Source organism: Protopterus annectens, chromosome 2.part1 (genome assembly GCF_019279795.1).
Source record: "Protopterus annectens isolate FY-2018-M chromosome 2.part1, PAN1.0, whole genome shotgun sequence".
Classification (NCBI taxonomy): Eukaryota; Metazoa; Chordata; order Ceratodontiformes; family Protopteridae; genus Protopterus; species Protopterus annectens.
In genome coordinates, this window is record NC_056729.1 from 211,463,331 (window position 1) to 211,487,341 (window position 24,011).

The 24,011-nt window shown below is 43.3% G+C and overlaps 1 protein-coding gene across 1 annotated transcript in view; it reads right to left on the reverse strand.

Moving 5' to 3' along the window:
• ABCC3 (ATP binding cassette subfamily C member 3) overlaps positions 1 to 24,011 on the reverse strand; it is a 1,985,081-nt gene that overhangs the window by 1,198,825 nt on the left and 762,245 nt on the right. Inside the window, exon 2 of the mRNA XM_044062096.1 lies at positions 21,547 to 21,723. Coding sequence (XP_043918031.1) covers positions 21,547 to 21,723 — 177 coding nt within the window. The remainder of the gene's footprint in view (positions 1 to 21,546; positions 21,724 to 24,011) is intronic.

Here is a 24,011-nt window from a genome sequence, read left to right on the forward strand (position 1 = left end):
GAACAGAATGGGTTATCAACCATATGAGATTTAAAGGGGCAGAACATTCAGAACTGAGACTGGTGGAGGAATTGCTAGGTATAACACTGTCCAATAACTGTATTACCTTTGAAAAATAATTTTTCAGACAGCAGATTGGTGTAGCTATGGGCTCCCCTTGTGGAGCTAGTTTCGCCAATTTAGTCATGGCCAAATGGGGAAAAGACACCATTTTTGATAACCCTGGACTGAATGAGTGTATTTATTATTACACCCACTTTTTAGACGACATTTTTATGATTATTAAAGGGGGTGTTGAGCTAGCTGCTGAAATTCTGGAGCAGTTTAATAGGTCCACCACCTTTCTCAGGTTTACTAGTAACTTCTACATAGATTCTATGAGCTTCTTGGATGTTGAACTATCTAAAGATAGAGCCCAGAAAAAATATCTAGCAAGGATTTTCCGAAAGAGTACTTACTCTAACTCATTCTTACATTACACTAGTTTTCACCTACTGCACCAGAAGAGGAGTGTAGTGAAGAGCCAACTGGTACGAGCGGCCAGGATGACTACGGAGGATGACCACTTCTTTGAGGAATGTGAACTCTTGAAGTCCATTTTCCTCAAGGGGGGTACCCCACTGAGTTGACTGCTGACCTTATAGAGAGGTGAGTAGTAAAAGGGCCTCTGGCCATTTCAGACCCATCCTCTCCCAAGGATGGACAGCAGCTCACACTTTGGAAACCAACGTCTCAGTAGAGGTAGAACTGAGTAACCCCGTAGTTAGGAATAGTATTGGACCACAAAGGGAGCAAAATTGTTTGAGATTCGTGACTACATTCTCTTTAGATTATGAAGCCCTGATCCCAGGGCAAAAACTGGCAGTTGTTACTGTCCGATAGGGATATACAAGGAAAGTTGGGAGACAAACTGCTGGTCACCTGGAAAAAAGGAAGGAACCTAAAAAAACTTACTGAAAGTAGTAACATCACTTTTAGAGGCACCCCAGGGACATTTAAATGTGAGGCATGTAACCAGTGTCGACACATTGCTACAGGGTCAAAATTCATTATTAGGGGGTGAGACTATTTCCTGAAGAACAAGTTTAACAACTCCAAAGCCTTAGTCTGTGTAGCATTATGTCAGTGCTGCCCTAGTTTTATGTAGGCAAGACTGATCGTAAGTTTAAGGAGAGAATTTACAAACATGTTTATTACATTAACACAAGGAAAATGGAGAGCCCACTAGCTAGACACTGCATTGCAAATATAACCACAGTTTCAAATTTAAGGCCATCGACTCAATTGAGATGAATAGTAGAGGAGAAGTGTCTACACTTATGTTGGAGAAATTGGAACTTTTGTGGCAGCTTAGACTCAATGCATGCTTTCCACCGGGCTTGAATGAAATTACTTCTATTCCATGTGTGCTAAAATTAAACAGCCTTAAGAAATAGTAGCTGTACATACATTATTTTTGTTGGATGGTTAAATAATACATGCTCATTAGCCCTAAGGAGGTTACAAGGCAGACGTCCTGTCTGGTGGACCCCAGCCATAAACAAACTATACAACAGAAGGAGGAAGCTACTAAATGATACAGCAAAATCCCAAAAAGGGAAGGCATCACTGATCAGTATTAGCAAAAAACTACGGGCACTCAAGAAATTGTCTAAGGCCAGCTTCGAGAGAAAAATTGCAAAGGACACTAAGGATAATCACAAGGCTTTCTTTAGTTATGTTAGGAACCTGGGTGGTAATTCCCAGATATGCTCAGAATTAGTCCAAAATGACAAAAAAATACACTGAACTCACAGACATTGCCAACATCCTAGCTGACAGGTTCAGCGCAACCCCCCCCCCACCAAAAGGGCAAATATCTATCCCAGCAGAGTGCTGCCCCCCTGACATCTCAGATGCTCAGGTAAGAGCCGCCCTCTCCAAAGCAAAAAAACACAGCATCAATGGGACCAGACGGTGTCCCGGGCTGCGTCCTACATGAACTCCAAGAAGAGCTAAATCCAAACATAAAACTACTGTTCAATCTCAGCCTTACTACAGGATATGTGCCCAAAGAGTGGCGTACATCAACAGTGGTCCCTCTCCATAAAGGTGGTGCCTCAATGGATCCTGGAAACTATCGCCCCATAAGCCTGACTACCTTGGTCTGCAAAGCTATGGAAAGGATCATCATGGACCTCATAAATAAAGATATTGGGGACCTACAGACACTGGATCCCACCCAGTTCGGCTTTGTTAAGGGCAGATCCTGCCTCTTAAACCTGGTTGATTTCTTTGAAACAGTCACCAAGGCCATTGATGAGGGGAAGGTGGTCCACACAGCCTACCTGGACCTCGCAAAAGCCTTCGATACAATACCCCACTCGGGCATTATAGATAAGCTCACCAGCTTAAATATAATCCCCTATGTCACTAGATGGATTGCAAACTGGCTCAAGGACAGAACCCACATGGTTAGAATTGCTGGAGCCATGTCAGACTCCAAACCAGTTACAAGTGGTGTCCCACAAGGCTCAGTCCTGGGACCTCTCTTGTTCGGTATATATTTCTCGGAGGTACAGGCCAACATGGAAGGACTGTGGCTGACCAAGTTCGCAGATGACTGCAAACTGGGCGCCATAATCGACTCTCCAGCCGACACAAGCATCCTCCAAAAGGGCCTCATAGAAACAGACAACTGGTGCCCGTACTCAAGCTAAATGCCAAAAAGTGTATAGTCATCCCCTTTGGCAAAAACAAAGTGCCCACAAATTACCACATAGGTGGTAATCCATTAAGTACAGAAGAAGTAATTAGAGACCTGGGGACCCAAGTTGATAGCAATCTCTCATTTGACAACCACGTGGCCAAAGTGGTTAGAAAAACATTTTATATAGCCCACCTAATCATGAAGGGATTCACATCTAGATCAGGGGAGGTCATCGTGCCTCTTTACTCATCCCTCATCAGGCCCATAATTGAGTACAATGCCCCTTTTGGGATGTACCTTACCAGACACCTGCAGCAACTGGAAAGACCCCAAAAGTACCTCACCAAGAGGATCAAAGGGCTCAAACAGATGCCATATGCTGTCCGGATAAAGAAACTCCAGCTCTACTCAGTGGCATACCGCCTGTTCAGAGGCGATCTGTGCCGGCGTATAAAGCCATGTCCAACCCGGAATTAATGGACATACTGCACCTCAGAAAATCCAAATCCCATCGAGCTATGCGCTCGAGAGACTTGAACCTCAGCACTGAAATAAATAGGACATGCTGGAGGGACAGATTCATAACCCAGAGGCTCCCTTCACTCTGGAATAAAATCCCAGTCCAGGTTAGGCAGAGTCCCTCATTGACTCTCTTCAAGAGGAATAGTGATGAGTGGATGGGAGATCGTAGGTTTACCCCGGGTATCACTTCTGTGTCACTGTTAGACAGAGGCACAGTATACTAACCTCGAAAAAGGGCATAGCAAAATAAATTTAAAATGGGTGGCGAAAGCCACACACATTCTGGCTAGGCTTATAAATGCCCTAGGGCAGATAGCCTAGTATGAACCTATGAACAACTGCTAAGTTACACCCACCTTTTATAGGCTAAAAGAAACATTACACAACACAGTTTTTTATGAAAAGATTACTACTTTCACAGATCCCTGAACATTAGTTATAAGTAAAGTGAACTAACTACGATTTTAATTAATACTATTTAATTTACTACATGTTCCATTACAGGACAACAGAACTTTGTTTTTTTTATAAAACTAAGGCACTCATTTTACCTAATGACTTAACAAAACCAAACTGTTTGACTTCAGTATTTGAGGATTACACCTTTAAATTATGTGACTGTGCTTAATTGTATTAACAAGTATGAGTCACTAGGATAGTACTTAAATTAGAAGTTATGTACTCACCATAACGTTCCATCTGAGTAGGTGACTTCATTTGGATGCAACCTGTGGGTATCGGATTCGACCTCGGATCCGAGCCGGCATTTCAAAAGCTTAGGCTCCGAGCTCCTAGCTCCTCCCTCTACCCATAACCCCTTGCCAAGCCCTGACTGACCTCAGATTGAGTTTGCCTATATAATACTGACTACAGTACCTGAACAAAGCATAAATACTCGCTGTATAAAGGTCAGGGGGATGGAGGGGGGGATGGTTGCATCCAAATGAAGTCACCTACTCAGATGGAACGTTATGGTGAGTACAAAACTTCTAAATCTGAAGTAGGCAGACTTCATTTGTCTGCAACCTGTGGGACAGAGTCCCCAGCTACCTGAATCTTGGGCGGCCGTCATGGAAGGATGTTCCAGAGCACCGCTGAGCCAAAGGATGCTCTTCCCCTGGAAACAACATCCACCTTATAATGAGAAATAAAGGTATGAGGCGAGGCCCAAGTGGCTGCAGCAGATATCATCCAATGACACACGGGACTTAAAGGCGGCTGACGTGGAGACTGCCCTAGTAGAATGAGCCGTAACCCTCTGAGGAGCAGGTCTACCTGAAGTGTCATAAGCCTGCAGAATACAATTAGCAATCCACCTCGATAGTGTGACTTTAGAAACTGCTTTACCCAAAGCAAATTTAGCAAAGGAGATGAACAGCTGATCTGATTGCCTGTGACCAGCTGTTCTGTGAATATAAAATCGTAATTGTCTATGAACATCCAAGGAATGCAATTTGTATTCTCCTTTGTTTGAATACTTGGGAAAAAACACAGGTAAGTTGATTGATTGGTTGATATTAGATTCTGAAGAGACTTTTGGAAGAAAAGATGGATTGGTCCTGAGGCACACCCTATCTGGAAAGAAGGAAAGGTAAGGCGGCTTGACGCATAGAGCCTGAAGTTCAGACACTCTTCTGGCTGAAGTGATAGCTACTAAGAAGGCAGTCTTCCAGGAAAGGTACTTCAGGTCTGCAAAAGCTGCAGGCTCGAAGGGAGGAGCAGTAAGGGCTTGCAGAACTAAAGATAGGTCCCAAGGTGGTACAATCTCTTTGACTGGAGGCCTCAACAAAAATCCCTTTAAGAAAGGTTTTGCACAATTTCGTCATGAGGGGAGCTGTCTCATGACCAATGTGATAATGAGAGATGGCTGCCAATTGTACCTTAATCGTGGAAGAACTTGCCCCTTGATGAAAGAGGTCTGTTAAAAAATCCAGCACTGCCGACATAGGTGCTGAAAAAGGATCCAAACTTTTCTGGACCGCCCAAATAGAGAATCTCTTCCATTTACTCCGATAAACCTGCCTAGTGGAAGGTTTATGAGCCGCCACTAGGATGGCCTTGACCGGTGACGAGATACCGGGAGTCCTAATCAAGGATGGAACTGGAGCAGCCAAGCTGTCAATTTCAGGGTGCGAGGGTGGGGAACCGAAATTCCAAGAGGGTGGGAGATGAGATCCGAATCGGATCCAGAATCCAGGGTGGATTCACTTTGTGAGACCATACAAAGGGGAACCAGGGTTGACGAGGCCAGAACGGGGCAATGAGAATCATTCTGCTCCCCAAACTGTTGGCTTTCTGCAGAAGCCTCTGCATCAGAGGTAGTGGAGGGTAGGCATAAAGGAGACCGGGAGGCCAAGCATGCACCAGCGCATCTCGGGATTCCCTGGTGGGGAAGCAGAGCGAAGAAATTGTCACATTTGGCGTTTGAGTGAGAGGCAAAAAGATCGCAACAGGGTTGCCCCCAAACGGCAAAAATCTTCTTCACTACCTGAGGATTGAGAGACCACTCGTGAGGGGAAAGAATGGTGCGACTGAGTTTGTCCGCAAGGATGTTGGATTTTCCCGGAATGTGCGTTGCTACAAGAAAGCGTTTGGTGGAAATTGCCCATTCCCAGACTCTCATGGCCTTTCGACAAAGGGGATAGGACCTGGTTCCTCCCTGTTTGTTGATGTACCAGACTACCGACATGTTGTCAGTCTGAATCGCAATAGTCCCTGAAGGAAGAACGTTGTGAAGTGCTTGCAACGCTAGGAGCACAGCCCTCATTTCCAGGACATTTATATGCAACGAAGTCTCTGTGGAGTTCCACGTGCCTTGGAAATCTTCCCTGCAGAATGCCCCCCCCCACCAGAGGCAAGAAGCGCCCGTGGTCACTGTGGCTCGGGGAAATGCTGCACAAAAAGGTCTCCCTGTCAGAAGCTCCGGAGATCGAAGCCACCAAAGAATGGAATCTTTGTATGCTTTGCTGACCGCTATCGGAGTGTTGAGAGAGGAACAGAGAGGGGACCACTGAACCTGAAGGGGCCATTGAAGAACCCGCATGCGTAAACGCGCATGAATAAGAAGCGGGATAGCTGCCGCCATCGAACCTAGGGCCCTCAGGACCGAAGCTGCTGTCGGAAATGGTTGCAGGACCGCTGCAACATGACACTTCAGGTTGGAAATTCTGTCTGGGGTGAGGAAGGCTCGCATTGACCTGGTGTTTAGCCTTCCTCCTATGAAATCTATAACTTGTGTGGGGTGCAGTAAAGATTTCTCCCAGTTGATAGTGATGCCCAGCCTTGGGGCTATACGAAGGAAGTAGCCCCTGGCTGAGCACAGAAGATGCCTTGATGATGCCGTCAGGAGCCAGTCGTCCAGGTACGGAAAGACCTGTAATCCCTGGAGCCTCAGGTGGGCCGCTACAACCGCTAGAACCTTGGTGAACACCCTGGGGGCTGAGGTGAGACCAAAGGGGAGGACCCTGAACTGATAATGACTGGCTCCCAGCCGGAAGCGAAGAAACCTCCTGGACCGTCTGTCCATGTGAATGTGGTAGTATGCGTCCTTGAGGTCGATGGAGCACATCCAGTCGTTCTCCCTCAAGAGGGGGAGTATAGATTGAAGGGTGACCATCCTGAACTTTTGCTTGGTTACTGACAGGTTCAGCAGGGAAAGATCTAAGATCGGTCTTAAGTCCCCCGTTTTCTTTGGCACTAAAAAGAACCTGGAGTAAAACCCTGACCCGGTTTGATCTAGGGGGACGCACTGGAAAGCTCTTTTTTCTAGCAGCTGTCCGATTTCGATAGCTGCTGCCTCCCTTTGGTCGGGTGGAACATCTGGGAGGCTGCGAGATCTGGGAACTTTGTACAGGGGAATTGTATAACCTCTGGATATCACGCGAAGCACCCAACGGTCTGTTGTGATGGACTCCCAAGAAGTTAGGTGCCTCGAAAAGCGCCCCCCGACTGCCTCCAGAGACGGACAGCCGGGCAACCCTTCAGGGCTGCTGCGTGGGCCTATCAGAGAAAGGTTCTCTGGACCCAAAGTTTCTAGGAGCCCCCCTGCCTCTAGGAAGGCGACCTCCCTGTCCTCCTCTGCCACGGGAGGACTGGTTATCCGGAGCAGGTTGGGACTGCTGCGACTTCCGGAACCACATCTTCTTCTGTCCCTTTTGGTTCTTCGAGAAGGACCTCTGGGAAGCTGAGAAGCGGACTCCGACGGCAGACAGCGTCTTCCCGTCCTTCTCGCTCTGGACCAATGTTTCGCGAACAGTTTTGCCAAACAAGGCAGAACCATCAAAGGGGGCATTCGCGAAAGTCGCCTTGAAAGGCTCTGCGAAATCACAGTGGCGGAGCCAGGCCTGCCACCTCATGACTAGGCCTGCTCCGCTGGCTCTAGCGGCTCCCTCGGTAGCGTGAGAAAGTAGCCGCATAGATGTGTTAAAAACTGCTCTAAGAGTGGCCATTCAGGTGGAGTATACCTGCTTGTCCTCACCCGACATGGTCTCTGGGGGAGATGCAGCGTATTCTTTAATCAAATCCCGCTGCATCCTGATGACGTGTGCCATGTAGTTCAGCGCTCTCAAAGAGAAGGTTGCTGAACTGAAAACTGGCTTCCCAATGCGATCCATCGAGCGGGACTCCTTGCCCGGAGGATGCATAGAGGGACTCTCCTGGGCCAATTCCCTCTTAGTGGCTGCAGCCATCATCATGGCATCTACTGGGGGGCCTTTGCTCCAGTGAGTGCGGTCCGCCGGAGGGAAAGGATACGGTCAGGACGCTTGGGTACAGGCTCAACGGTGTCCGGATCCTTCCACGCTCTGATGGATATAAGGTCCACCAGAGGGTCGGCAGGAGGGGACACCCAAGAGGTAGATGGGCCTGCCTCGAATGCCTCCAAGAACACAGACTCGTCTGAGGAGGCCTTGGGGGCAGACCACCCCCCCTGATCCTCAACATTTCCATAATGTCTCCAAATGAGACGTCTTCAGGGGGTGACCTTGGGAGCCTTCCCTTCATCCAAGTCTGTGTCTTGAACGGACTCGGGGGAGTCCATGTGCCTCCTTTTGCACTTACGCTTCCGAGGTACTTCTTCGGGGGGGCTGTCCGAGGAGTACTCTTCCGCAGCTGGACGTTCCAAGGGAACTACTTGGGACATCGAGGCGGGCTGTCCCTGGGACCGGCTGGTGGGAGCCTGGCCCAACTGCAAGGGAGTGCGAGATGGAGCCGTGGCAGGGACCGGGGGTCCGGAAGTCCTCAACAGTGCCCTTTCCACTACGTCGAAGGCCGAGGGGGAGCCAGCTTCTCTAAACCGCGAGCCGACCCCCACCGGATCCGACTCACGGATCGGAGCCGGAGCCGAGACCGTCGGATCCGAGAGACCGGTGTGCTCCGACCTAGACGGAGCCGAAGACACACCAGCTCCCTCGGATCCGAGGCTCGGTCCTCGGCTCCGAGAGGTCGGGTCCGAAGTACCAAGCACTCAAGGGATGGGATGGATCCGAGGTGCGCCGACCTATCGGATCCGACCCACCCCCGGATCCAACTCTGCCCGGCGCCGACAGCTTCAAACCCATGGTGTGGGTCGGAGAAGGAGCCAAAGGGGCGAAAAAAGGGGTCGAAGCCCCTCCCGGATGGGGGGGGGGCTAGGAGCACTCCCATTTGCATTTGGGCCTGGATGAATTTCCTCATCATCCGGTCCATGTCTGCTTCACTCAAGGAGAAGGTAGATCTAGTCGAGGCCACCGAAGCGGACCTAGAGAGCCGCCTTGGGGATCTCGCTGAAGGGCTAGCCTCCTCCTCCTCGGGCCCAGGAGAGAACCGAGGGGAGTGGAGCCGAGGAGGAGGGAAACTAGAAGGCACAGGAGAGGCCCGCTTGGATGGAGGAGCCGAACTAGAGGTTTCAGCTCTCCGTTTGTGGTGCCTCTCCCTGTGCCTCTCCTTCTTTTCTCTCTCCCTAGAAGACTCTCTCTCCTCCGGCATCTTAGAGGGAGGTTGAGTCCCAGCCGGTGGAGGAGAGCCCACAGCAACTGCTTGCTGTGTAGAAGGGGCAGAAGCCGAAGCGGTATCTGGAGGGAGAAGTCCCGCCAGAACCAGCTTCGACCTCCGCTCCCTCAAAGCTCGGGGGTTGAACCCTGCACAAATGGTACAACCAGAAGACAGGTGTTCAACCCCCAAGCATTTAACACACCGAGTGTGGCCATCCGCCGGGGACAGCTTATGGCCACACTCGGTGCACTTAGAAAAAACTGCCTTATGGGCTTCAGACATACTCTAGCCCTAACAGGCCTAAACACACACAAACCACTCAAACTACGCAAACCCGGGAAGAAAAAATAAAAGGTAGAGGAAGGAAAGCCTAACAGACACACTTCTATTTAAATTAATCAAAAAAAGTTAAATTTTACAAAATTTTCCTGTCAGAAAAACTTATCTGCACTAGGAGCTCAAGGAATCCGTCGCAACTTGAAAGCGGCAAACGAAATCTGAGGTCAGTCAGGGCTTGGCAAGGGGTTATGGGTAGAGGGAGGAGCTAGGAGCCCGGAGCCTAAGCTTTTGAAATGCCGGCTCGGATCCGAGGTCGGATCCGATACCCACAGGTTGCAGACAAATGAAGTCTGCCTACTTCAGATCTTGTTTTTTCTTTCTGAGCACTATTGTCTGAAGAAGTTAGGAGAAGTGTTTCCTAACGAAAAGTGCTTTACACTTTGTGACTTGGATTCTGTGCAGCCAGATCATTTTTAACTTTTTATTGCTTGGCAGTTACAGGAGTGTGCACTGGACTACTGATTGCTGTAAGCTTGTTTTACTCAGCTATTAAACCTTGTTGGACTTTTCAGTGTACACTGGTCTTGTGCCTATTAGTTTTTGGACATTTTTAGCAAACACTCTTTGTACAGTAAGGTAATGCACAGAGTTGATAATGTGACCCAGATACACAAAATCTTTGAAATCCTCTGAATTTGAAACCTACTTGAATGTGATAAGCATCCTTTTGATTTAAGAATAGCATAACACAGTGGTCTGGGAGTACTGATAGCAGTGAACAGAGGATCGATATTTTATTTTATAGGCAAAAAATATTTCTTTATTTTCAGTATGATTAATTTTCTGTTTCTTTTTCTAGGCACCTCCCTAAGGAAGGGTTAAATGGTTAGGGGACAGCACATTATCCCAAAGAAAAGGGGTTTCCTCCATAAGATCCTCTTGAAACATCTCCTGTGTCCTGAAATGGATAGTTCTCCCATGCCCAACTATGCCAGTGGAATAGCTACACAGGATATGTCTGACCATCCTGGTCAGTACTGAGTGTCAAGGCTACACCAGAGGGATTCAAGGGAACAGGTAAGTGGTCTGATCACTGCAGAGTCACCCACTGCTAGCTGTGGCATAGTAAGAGCCTGGACACAGGACACACAGACTCACATTTTAATTGTGTTTGTCTTTTAGATACATTTGCAAACAGACCAGCATAACTGGGGTAAATACCCATGCTGTAAGCCAGGGAAGAAGCCTCACTGCCAGTAAGGTATGCCAGCGGGTGCAGGTCAGAAGATAATTTATGACCAGTAAACACACACAGCATAAAACGATTCCAAACAAATAGAAAATAACCAAAACAAAGTTACACAAGCAGCCCACAAAATTTCCCTGTTTAAATCAATTAGCTGGCTTGTAAAATCAAGTAAATTTTAAATAAATAAATGGTTATCACAAGCATTCACATAAAAGTCTGTTTTTCTCCTAGAAAATACTTTCCATCTGTTTAAAATACTTAAATAAAGATAATTACACCTATAAACAACCTGAGGGCACTAAATGACATTTTACTCCTCGAAATCAATCCCTAAAGAGACTGTACAGTAATCGAGGAATGTTTATAGCCATGCCTGAAAAGCCAGTATTCTTAAAGTGACATACCACCATTTTCACCCAGACACTGAAAATACTACAAAAAAAATACTTACATTTGTTGAAGGGGATCCCAAAAGGAGTGTCTTCTGTGTGACAGGAAACCTTGGTTGACAGAGAAGTCTCAGAGAAGCATATGCATAAGGTGTCAAGAAAGTACTGAAGATTTTTAGCCACTCTGGCTGCTTTTATAGTTCCTTGCAAAAGGGAGGGTTACTGTGTGTGTGTGTGTGTGTGTGTGTGTGTGTGTGTGTGTGTGTGTGTGTGTTACAGCTATGGAAAGCTTGCTCTTCTTGGCAGGATACAACTCATAGGCTACTGTAGTGAAGAATTCTAGCATCTACTGCTATGGGTAAGTGCGCCTAGTACAGAACCAGTATCCTACAAACATTCTGTATCAGAGTAGTACTTCCCTGGTTAGATGAGGTTCTTCACCATAGATGTTAATGTATTGGCATGGGTAGATAAATATTTTACAAAATAATTTACTATCAGCTGTTGAAGCATCCAAACATGTGCTTTAATTATGTGACCTGAATGTTACTGTAGCGCTACAAATGGTACTCTTTTTGATTTTTTTATTTACCTTCTTAGAACTCTTTCAGTCACAACATGGACCACACAAATTTGAGTAAATACAATTTATTTGCACAACTACGTTTAGCAAGTTAACCCTTGTGTTTGTGGCAGAAAGCTCTTGTAGCTAGAAAACACCTATGCAGGCAAGTGAAGAACATGAAACTTTCACAGAGACTCTGACTACAGGCGAGAACCACATAGTACACAGCTGTAATGTGGAGCTCTTATGAGTAATCTAGTGTAAGGACCTCTTAACATTTGTAACTAAATTATTCAACTTTTGCAATTTAGTGAACTGGCTTAGCATGGAGCTTTTTTCCCCAAGATCTGTTATGAAAGGGCTTTTGTTCTAGTGGGATTCACAGGAATAACAACCTTTAAAATAATTCAGTTAAATAAACATCATTAGTGCTGCTTAAATTTTCATAAATCAACACTTCGGTTTTCATAAACATCACTAATGCTCCTTACATTTTGGAAATCTCTGCTAACCATAACTCTCAATAATATGATACCAGTACACTGGATTCTTATCTACTGATCTTATTATAATATTATTCTGTGTTATTTGTTTTATACAAACCAATCCAAGTCTCCCCTTTGTTAAGCCTAGGGTGAATTCCCAGTAAACAGATAAACAAATGAAATAATAAATTACCAGTATGTTTCATGATGAGTGGGGGGGGGGGCTATTACTTCATCAAAAATTCCCATCATAGAATGGCATTTCGGATGGCATTTTATCGAACCTGCTACTCGTTGAACTGCTCTGATTGAAATCATTTTACTGTGGGGATCAGGAAATTTGCCCTTTCCCCACTGTATTGTGATCTTGTAATTGGTATATATATTTAGTGGGGGGTGTCGGGGTTCAATGAACGGCATTTCTGATGAAATGCCATTCCATGATGTGCATCTTCGATGAAGTAATACAGACCCAATGAGGGAATATCTGCAGTTCTAGCCTGAGGGAGTGAACTTAGGCCACAAACTCTTCCATCTGTTCATGATATTCATCTACTTCCCAAGAAAATCAGTTAACATCTCACAGCAAAATCCTTGCTTCCAGTTACTCATGTTAAATATTTCACAACATTTATTCAACTCATATTTTATAGGCAACTACAATACATTTCACCTTTTTGTCTCTGACACAGAGCCAAGAAAACAGTATTAAACTTTTACTTTGTATTTGGATAACTATTCAAACATATTTTTAAGCATAAATAAAAAGAGCATTTCCTGGCATCATTCAGTGCCAGATGTTTCCAGTTATAAGATATTAATCATCAATTAGGTTTAAAATAAATGAATCATATTCATTTTAGCAGTCTAGCAGTCAGGCAAAGGCTTAGGAATTGTACATTACCAGCACTGAGAATAAAAGGAAAGCTCAAGAGAATTTCTACTAATTTAAAAGTACAAGCAAAATATGTTTTGTATCACCCCTCATGAAATATAAATATATAACTTTGTGGTTTGTAGTACAGTTAGCACCTTACTGAATACAGAATCCCTAAGAATCACCTTTAATAATGCAAATTACACCATACATAATAAAGAATGTCTATTACATTTGCTGTTAGGCAGAAACTGCACATGGATCCACTTTTGAGCAAGCTAGTCTTTTGTTGAGAATTATAGTACTATCTCAGTATTTTTACTTTTTGCGTCCCTGCAAACACTTTCTTTCTGTTAGCTTAACTTTCTAGCTATTACTGTATGCACATTTCCTACTGCCTTTGTCAGTGTTTAGTGCTGTGTTACTCCTGTTATTACTATCCTCCTACCTACTAAATAAGTACTCTGATAACGACTATCATTATTACTAGTTCTTTGGTACTTATTCTGTATAATGTAAAACATATGTATTCACCTTTGGTATTGTACTCTGGGTCTCCCCTCTAAATGTGTCTTGTTTCAATGAGAATTTCTAGTCAACAAATTCAACAGAGTCATTTATGACTAATAGCTTTTCAGTACAGATTTTGAAAAACATATAAATTACTATAGAAATCAAATTAAACTATGGTTCATAAAACAAGGGTTTGATAACATATCTGCTGCCATTCAAATAAAGCATCCCACCTCTTTCTCTCATACTTATCTCTTTCTTCTTTATTGCATCTGTTCTTTACATAAGGTCGGTCTAATGACTATCATTATTTGATCCAAATCATTTTGCCTTCGCATTTGCACATCAAATCTCATATGCTAAACAGCCTTGCAACACAGGATCATAGGAGATTACTGTGCTATCAACCCAGTGGTCACTGTCAAGCCTAGCCTTTTCATCCCAATGTAATACCATAGAAATGCTAGTCAATACCATCGACTGCATTTAATAATGATTGCCCATGCCCAGGAGGGTTGTGGGCACTATCCCCGGTAAGAATTTATGGTGCCCCATCCACTCAACCAGGTTTCTCTTGAACAGTGTCATACAGGTGCTCTGCTTCACATGAATTGGTTAGACTAGTCCAAAGATGCGGCAGTCACTGGGAGACAAATCTGTCCCTCCAGCATGCCCTATTTAAGTCACAGGCCATACTTAGGTCCCTGGAGCTGATATCTCTAGTCCCATTTGATTTACGAATATGCAGCAAGTTCATTGGGTTTGGGTCTGAGATTGCTCTGTAAGCCAGGCATAAGTATCCCCTAAAAAGTCTATACAATACAGAGTATAGTGACAGGACTTTAGGCGGTCTTTGTAAGGAATGTGCTGGAGTCCCTTGATCTTCTTTGTTAGAAACCTCTGAGGTCTCCCTAATTGCTGCAGGTCCTTTGTACGGTAGATGCCGAATGGGTGGGCCGGATTAGTGCTGAGTATAGTGGGGTTATAACCTCTTTTTCTCTTGAGGCTATGCCTTTTCTAATCAAGTGTACTATGTAGAAAGCCTTCCTTACTACATTAGACACATGGTGGTCGAAGTTAAGGTTGCAGCCAACCTGTGAGCCCACATCCCTTACCACTTCATGGGTACTTAGGGTATTGTTGCTGATTTGATGGTGTGAGTGGACACTGTTTGTGCCAAAGGGAATGATGATGCATTTCTTTGCATTCAGTTTGAGACTGTGACTAAGACACCAGTTGTTGTCTGCGTAAGTCCCTCCTAAAGTAAACCGACATCATTTAGGGAGTTAGTAATTGTACCCAGTTTGCATCGTCCATAGACTTAGTTAGCCACAGCCATTCAGTTTTGACCTTAACTTCTGAGAAGTATATACAAAACAGTAGGGGACTCAGCACTGACCCCTGTGGCACTCCGCTGGTGACAGGTCCTCTGGCTGATGTGGAATCATCCACTTTGATAGTGCTTGTCCGGTTTGTGAGCCAGTTGGCAACCTATCTTACAACAAAGGGGTTTGCATTCAATTTAAGTTTATCAGTAATGCCCAAGTGTGGGATTTTGTTGAAAGCCTTTGCCAAGTTGAGGTATGATGTGTGCACAGATATGCCTTCATCAATGGCCCTGGTCACATTTTCAAAGAAATCCATCAGATTTAACAGGCAGGATTTACCTTTGATGAAGCCAAATAGGGTTGGATCCAGAGTTTGGAGGTCAATAATGTCTTTATTTATGAGGTCCATACTGATATGTTCCATGGCCTTACAGATGAAGCTGGTCAGGCTTATGGGTCTGTAATTGCCTGGGTCTGTCGCTAGGCCACCTTTGTGGAAGGGAATAACTGTTGCTGTTCTCCATTCCACTGGAAAAAAGCCAGTGGTTAGGCTGCGATTGAAAAGGGTACTTAATGGTGATGCTAGTTCATGTTTTAGCCTGTTTAGAAGACAGCCGGGGATGCCATCTGGCCCCATAGAGGCTGTGTTTTTTGCCTTAGACAAGGCTTTGATGACCTGGTCTTCAGATGTGTAGGGTTGGGGGAAGTTTGGGGAAGATTTGTGATAAGTTTGGAGGGCATAAGGGCAATTTTCACCAAACCTATCCACTAACAGGTTTACTATCTCTGTGGGGTCTGTGTGTGTGTGTGATACGATTGGCCACTAATTCTGCATATGCTTGGGTCCTATCTTTTAGGCTACATATGTAGCTGTAAAAGGCCTTATGGTTATCCTTGGCTGTGCTTACTAAGTTTTTCTCAAAGAAGCCTGAGAGGATTTGACAAGTTGTTTTATTTGCCTATTGAGGCTGAGGAGAGTGCTTTTTCATTGTTGGAACCTTGCCTTTGTTTGCTTGAGCAGCAACCTTTTGCATTTATTGTAAAGTTTGTTGATGCTGGATGTCCACCATGGTGGCTTGTTTTTACTTGGGGCTCTGGCTTTGATTCTTTCTGGTACAGTCTATACAATTATACAAGTCACTGTACAGGGCTTTAGTGTAAACTTTGGTGTAGTTACCACTTCCAGCTGGGGGTGGAGCTTCCAATGCATTTATACTTCACCTAGGAGGGTATAGTTTGCCTTAGTGAAGATTTTTTGTCTGATGTCACCCTTTGCAAGTATTGGTATTGGTGCCAGCTCAAAGGTGACTGATTTTTTTTTTTTACTTTATTTATTTATTTAACATTTGTTGACCGGGAAAGTCCGACTAGGTTCCACAGATCCTGTTTTCAGCTGAGGCCCGGGGAGAAATGCTCCAGAAGCATGTCTTTAGAATTGTTGTCAGATTTATCTAACGAGGGTCTGACAGTTGCGGCAGTGCATCTGTTTGACATGTTAGTGAGGAGTAGATCTAGTATGTTTGTTCCTCTTTTTGGGGTATGAACAATTTGCTTCAGGGTATTTGAGTTAACAAAGTCAAGGAAGTTTTGCACTAGTGAGTTAGGGCTAGAGCAGGTTTCCCAGTTGATGGTGGGATAATTGAAATCCCCCATAACCACAGTTCGGTAACATTTGGATTGTCTCCAGTTTGGTCAAGTAGACTTCATGCATGTCATGACCCATGGAAGGGATCTATAACTGGCTGTCTTGAATGGGGGTCTTACCCACCGTAACCTGAACTTACAGTATCTCCATGGAGTTGCCCAGTCTAACTAGATGGGAGGTGAATTTATCTCTAATATAGATAGAAACACTGCCTCCTTTGTTCTCACAAGTTCGTTTTGTGGGAAGGTGTGGAAGGCATTGTAGCCTTGCAAGGCTGGGGTACTGTCTGAGGCCTTAAACTAGGTTTCTGTGACTGCACAGATATCTACATATTCTAGTGACAGAAGTAAACACACACTACGAACCACTACTGGCGCAACAAACAAGCGAAAAGAGGAGCCACCAAGCTGAAGAACGCTGAAGAACGCCACTTTGGTACTTTAATAAGCCAAACAATTTGTTGTTTTTTTGGCTTATTAAAGTGCCGTTCTGTGATATAATTTGTATTGGTGTTCTTCAGCTTGGTGGCTCCTCGTTTCGCTTGTTCATTGGCTAGTGATAGAAGTAGGGTGTGCAATTTTTGGTTTAAGCTCCTAGCGTTTAGCAGCATGATCCTTGTTTTGTTATGATTGGCAACTTTCACATTGGTAAGTTTATTTTTGAGACCATGCCTAATAAAAAGGGGGAGCCAAGAGCCTTTTCCAGCAGCCAAAAGCCTAGAGGTGCCATGTGCAAACCGTCTCTGGCAAAGCAGTGAGGTTTGTCGACCATGGCTTCCCAGGCTGACAGAAACTGAATCCCCTTTGAATGACACCAAAAACTTAGACAATTATTGAAATCAGTCTTTTTTTGTTTATACTGTGGCAGCATTCTCAGTGACGGTAGAATGCTGCTGAAGGCTAGGGACATACCTGCCTAGGAGACGTACTCAGCGAGCTCAATCATCTCTCTCTTCATATAGTCCAGTGAGTACATCTCAGGTCATTCCCTCCAACCTGAACTATGACAGAGTCATTATGGTTCTTGTTGTTGAGAGACCTGAGTGTATGTGTGATCTGATGAATCATGGCACAGGAAAGGCAGCTGACCATGACTTTCTCCTTGTCCTACCTGGTGCATGGGACATTCGTGTGTTTCATTATTAAGTCTCCAATTACAAGAAAATTATTTTTTTAAGTGTGACGCCTCATGGGCTTGGTAGGTGAGACAATGTTGTTACTATGTGTCATGGGTGCTGTGGGTACTGTGCTGCTCGTAGCAGTCTTATGTTTTGGAGGTCTTTGGTATTTCACTAAGTTCTTTGACATAACCTCCCCATATATTGATTTTTGTGTTTGATGCATATGTATATCAGTAGTGATACTATGTGCATGAGTAGTAGTGGGTGGGTTGACAAACTCTTCAGTGTTACTGTTTTGAGTGCGAAAGAGCATGGATTCAAGATTCTTGGTATAGACACATCTCTCACATTCTGTACTAGAGTGAGTTATTAGTAGAGGGTTGTTGGTGTACATGAGGCAATTGCAACACTGCCTCAAGAGACCAAGTCAACAAAGTTGGCAGGAGAAACAAGGGTGGTCCAACTATCCATAATGCTAGGTTGAAGACTGTTATCACACAGGGAGCTTTTCAGGATTGTTCAAGCAAGAGCTCAGTGTATGGATATTTCTGCCGAGTTTTTTTTGCTGGTGGTTTAATAGTTTACAGCTTACCGTCAGTATTTCTTTGACCGGGAAAGTACAAAGGATGAGGGCTACACTAATGTGCTACAGCTGTATCTAAGGGGAAAATTATCGAATTTATCTGTCTGGCTATATAGCACAATTGGACATCAGTGCGCGGTGCTGGGTGACATGCAAACAAGCAGACCTGCTCAAATGCTTAAATACCTGAAGCTAAAAAACTTTAAAAAGTGGGAATGCTTCCTTCAAGCCCTAGACCAACCACCCTTCACCAGACAGGTTCCAATCAGCACACTCCTCTCACTAGAATGCAGAAAGACCCCTTCCAATCAAAGATGGCCTGGAAAACATACTCAGAACAAACAGCCACTACAAACAGACCCAGATGCAGTAAACCTCTATCTGGACTCTGCTACAGCTACTAGCTACTCTTGTTTTGGTGGGAAGCACTAGAGAATGTTTAACACAGCAGAAAAATAGTAGTGAGACACTAAAAAAAACATTTAAAACAGCAGAAAATGAGCAAGGAAACTCTAAAGAATGTTTTAAGCAGCTAACAAATCAGTTATTTTAACACTACTTGATGGGAAAAACAGAACAGACTGTTTTGTATCAGTGAAAAGTACCAGCAAATGCTTAACAAACAGTGAAAATAGCAAAAAGAGCTTTGCAAACAGTGAAAACAGCAATACAATATGATTTAACAGGCACAGAAAGGCACACAATTGCAGTACAACAGTGTAGTTTACTCCACAGTATTTAAATACAGTATTAAAGTAGGTGGCAGTCAATAAAAAGTGCAGTAAATAGTATAAACAAGCAAAAAAAAATTCAGGCAACTTTTCGTTTTTGGGAAGCTCAGAAACCTCTAGTCGTCTGGTATCTCATCTGAGTTGTGGCTGGCAGACCAGCTCAATTCAGCATGGTATAAACAAGCAGAAACCTGTTTGTACTGTTACTCTGAAATGTACCTTTTACATTACTCCACCATTATTTGAAATGCTTTATAAGTAGAACATCAAGTATGTTTTTGTTACGTTTGTTACTCATTGTATGTACAAAGGTCATGAATTTGTACCTGTATTCATTTTAATAGCATGTAATTCTGCATTGCAGCTCTTGAGTTGGCTTAGATCATGTATTAGTAACAAAGAACAAAGATTAGGCAAATATTGCATATGTGATTTTCTTCAACTGTTGCTTAATTATGACTGGCACTTAAACCTGTTTTCTTTATTGTCTTACTTCCGCTATATTGGTCAACATGCACTCATTTTTAAATCTGAAGAAATTATATTTTGGACTTATTTTTCTTTCTAAGTCTAGAATATCTGGAACTCCTCTCTCTCCAAGCCTCTGCTATAAATGGGTTCTGTCCAGTTGAAAATCCTGCTCAGCAGAAATTATTTATTTACTAATTTAGATGTTTGCAATTGGTGACTGGAAATGTAGTGGGGAAGTCCTATTTTCAATGAAGTCCCAGGATAAAGTCAGCATGCAAATATTGTAGATGAAACACTGTATCAATATCATTACTCAAATGTGCAAACTGTAAACAATTTGTTTCAAAAGAAAGAGAATAAGTAAAAAGATAAAATAAGTTTTAGTGTTAACAGTATAACCACAACTGCCCAATCAAAATGAGGTTCAGGGACAAACTCCAACTTGGGGCATACTAGTAGCAGTCTAGCATGCCTTGATATGAACTGCTGCTCTAGTATGCATCTGACTTTATGCTATTCCTACACATGACGCAGCACCCCCTCATTTGTTCTCCATCATTGGGATGAGGGTCAACTCATGAGAAAGGTGAAAGAACAAACAGAGGCTTTACGGAATTTCACCCATTGCATGAGTGCATCAAGGAAGGATGAAAAGAAGAGGAAAGCAAAGTGACAAAACCAGACTGAAAAGATAAGCAATAACTGCTCAGCAGAGCAATGTGACTGAAGAAATGGAAATGAGCACTGAGCCTGGAGCTGAAGTAGGAAAATGGGTAGAAAGGGGCTGGAAAGGTGACCAAAAGGAAGCAACATGAGATTCTGAGGTCTAAAGGAAAAGAGAGGAATGGAAATAGGTGGATAATGGGAAGGAGGACAGGGATAAGCAGTGCACTATAGCTTGGGACACCTTACCAAAGCAGCACATGTAAATGAAAGGGATTCCCATCCTTGAATTTACAATGTAGTGGACACAATAGTGTGTGTGTGTGTGTTTTGCTACTGACTGATGTACATGAATGACTAGGTCAAGTCTGGTAGGGCAAGGAAACGCTACAGTGCATTACTGTTAGGATTCTGGGCCACAAAGTACAGTATTATGGTACTGTGGTATTTTTTTTTCATTTTTGGAATAAGTAGTGGATTTTAGATTAACGATCTCTGCCTCCATCACATATCCAGAAAGAACTTACTACCTGGGATCGTACTGTCTGTTGTCTCATTCATGTCACTAGAAGCACATACACACTCATACTGGAACACCATTCTAAATCAGTTCCAAGAAAATTTCAGCACCCGTAATACCACTAGCATACAGGCAGGCTGCCCACCTGTAGCAATGGTGATCTAGGTACATAAATAAGCTTGAACTGTCAGAGCACTGAGCAGAAAAGACTCAAAGAAGTATCTGCTGGTTCGCTTCCTTCTGTGTGGTTAGGGTAGGTACTGTAGGTACAGTGGGACAAAGTGACAGCATGCTTCTTGTGAAGTGGTCCTAACATGATGTTACTGCATGTCTAAAACACTAGAAAGGGTTTCTACAATGAAAATAATTAAGGCTATAGAATGAAGCCTTCCAGGAACAGCCATCATCAATACAAGTGCCACCCAACCCATAATGTTCATCTCTGGGTACCAGGGCCTCTATCCTTGTTAGTGCCCTGTCATGAGAGATAAGACAGATCTTCAGCAAAGGGCCTAGTTGGCAAAGTTTGACATAGTGCTTAGTCTGAGTCTTAAGAGGAGATGAATAAAGACAGTAATAAAACAAAATATGATGATACATTGCAAAATTCATCCACCATTAAGATGGCAGCATTAGGTTTTAAATTCTACATTTGCTACTAAGTTTTACAAACCATCTAAGAAACTTATTATATCAATGCACGCTCATGTAAATAAGACAGACATAAACCATACTACTTAAAGACAACATCATAAACTGACAAGTTAAAATGAGTGATCAGCTTACCTGTCCAGCACATATGTCCATGTATGCACACTTCACAGAACTGTGCTGTAAGCTGTTTTTAAGATAAACCATCAGCACAAATTTTATTCTCACAAATGATGTTACATATCTGATGCATGCATAAAAAATTTCTTCTTACCCTTGTTCTTTTATTTACTTACCGTTTTGGCACGATTTAACTTGGAAACTAGTATATAGCCTTTCTTGTTGCGTTTGAGGTAGAGAAGGTAAAAGGGAAGGCTAACCCAGAGATAGCAACATGGGATCCATGCCAATACAGAGTTCTGAAAACAAGTTGGCAGGTCAGGATTATTTGTATGTATTGTGATGTTGGGATCCTGAAAAACAGAAAGATAAATATGCATTACTATTTAATAAACATTACAAGAAATGCACATTATTAATTTAAGAAAACAGTTACAAAATACACACATGGTATTATGAAATGATATCTGCAAAGTCCAAACAGATGCTCCCATAAGCCAATATGTTTGTGACTTCTCTCCATTCATGCTTTTTTACCCAGGTAGAAATCAAACAGAAGGTACAATAACTAGTTTTCAGGGATGTCCTATGACAACTGGACTGATAAATGAATTGCACAGTCTCATAGTAAATTGTAAGCTGTGGTCTACAAGATATACCCTCTGCTGTTCCTTACCTTAACCTGTTCTACTATATTATACAGTCAGGCAACCGAGATACCAAAGGTATACAGTATAAGCTTCAGAGTATTAGAACATTTCTTTTCTGAATAATTACTCAATCACCAGGCTTGGCTGGTCCAGGAGCCCTTTTCAGCAATGACCCAGACCACAGATGACTATGCATAAATGTTTAGATAGATAAATGAAATAAAGAGAGTGTGTGTTAAGAAATAACATATTTAAGTTTAGTCTGAAATGTAATAAATACAGCATCATGACGGCTACATAACAGTGCAGAAAAATATAAATTAACAGTGGGAGGGGCACAACAGCAGCACAGTAAGAAGTATAACCTAGATAAAGTGATGACTAACACAGCACTGTCCTGGTACAACAGTATAATACTATGCACATTAAACAAGCACAGTTAGTACGGTGACAGGGTACTTAGGAAAAGCAAGAGAGCACCGTTGAGGATTACTAATGAAATGCTGGGAGAAAGGAAATATAATTTGGCCAACATTGTGTGTGGTACAGTGGCAAAGTAAGTAGTACTGTCACTTCATAGCAAGATGTTCCCTGGTTTGCTTCTCAGCTGCTGTGTCTTCTGTGTGGACAGGGCATGTTGTCCTTGCATTTGCAAGGGTTTTCTTTGAGTTTTCCTGCTTTCTACAACATCTCCATGGCGTACAGTAGGTGGATGTGTGACTCTCAATTGCCCAAATATTTATGTGTGTGTGTGTGTGTGTGTGTGTGTGTGTGTGTAGGGCCTAGTATTCTACTTCTACTTGATGGATTTACACATTCAGAGTTGAATCCTAACCATGCTGCAATGTGAATCGATTTAACAAGAATAACAGGTTAGATGGAATTGGCAATTCTGTAAGAATTTACAACATGAATAAACTGTTAGGCATGGAAGGCTTGATTTGAACGTAATTCGACATTAATCTTTGAGAAGGGTCATTCAAGTTGAGAATAAAAGATGGTCTCTATAGGATGATAGTAACTGTATGACTGAAGGCAAAAGGTTTTAAGTAAAAGGAGGAACAATTAGTGTGAACTAGCCTGGATATAAATGATACTAGATAAACAAACACAGGCTGGGATGCCTAAACATTTTGCTTTGGAAAGGAGTAGCCATTGGTGCTGCTAACTGCTGGCAGCTAGTGCAATGAAATAACATATATTCAGTAGATTTTTTGTCAGGAGTGAGATTTTTATTGCTGATCCTAGTGTAGTCTCTGAGAAAGTCTCTTATTATTTTGGAATTAATATTGTTCTCAATTGAAGAAAGGCATTTATTGAGAAGAAGTCATATTTTGTAATACAATTTCAGTTGCGATAATATTTTACTTGGACTCACATCAGTATGGGTATTGAATGTTTTAATAACAGGTCTAACAGACCTCCCAAGTACAGGAATGAGCTTAATGGCATAGTGCAGTGTTACCATGAGGATCTTCTACTGTAACTGAATGGATTTTGTAATTTAGTTGCCATCCCTACGAAATAGAAGTTATGTTCTTACCATAACGTTCCATGTTAGTTGTCTTCTTCTCGCCTTCTTTCTTGCTGGATGGGTTCGGAGCCGACCTCGGCTCCGACTCGGCCACTCTAAAAGCTCGAGAGTTGGTTCCACCGGCTCGAGGCTCCCCTTATATCCCACAATGCTAGGCGGTATTACCTCAGATCTCGTTTGTAAGCTAGGCCCAGCCAATAATAAATCCAGAACTAATGGAAAAGGGAAAAACCCACCTCTATACAAGGAAGGGAATAAGGTGACCTGAAACCTGATGAGGGAATATATGCATAGTATAGCATATACATATATATATAATAGAGGTGGTAGAAAGAGAGGTCACAAACAAACTCCTCTAGATCTGTCCAGGCTAGGGGGAAGAAGGGTGGGACGCTAGAAAGAAGGCGAGAAGAAGACAACTAACATGGAACGTTATGGTAAGAACATAACTTCTATA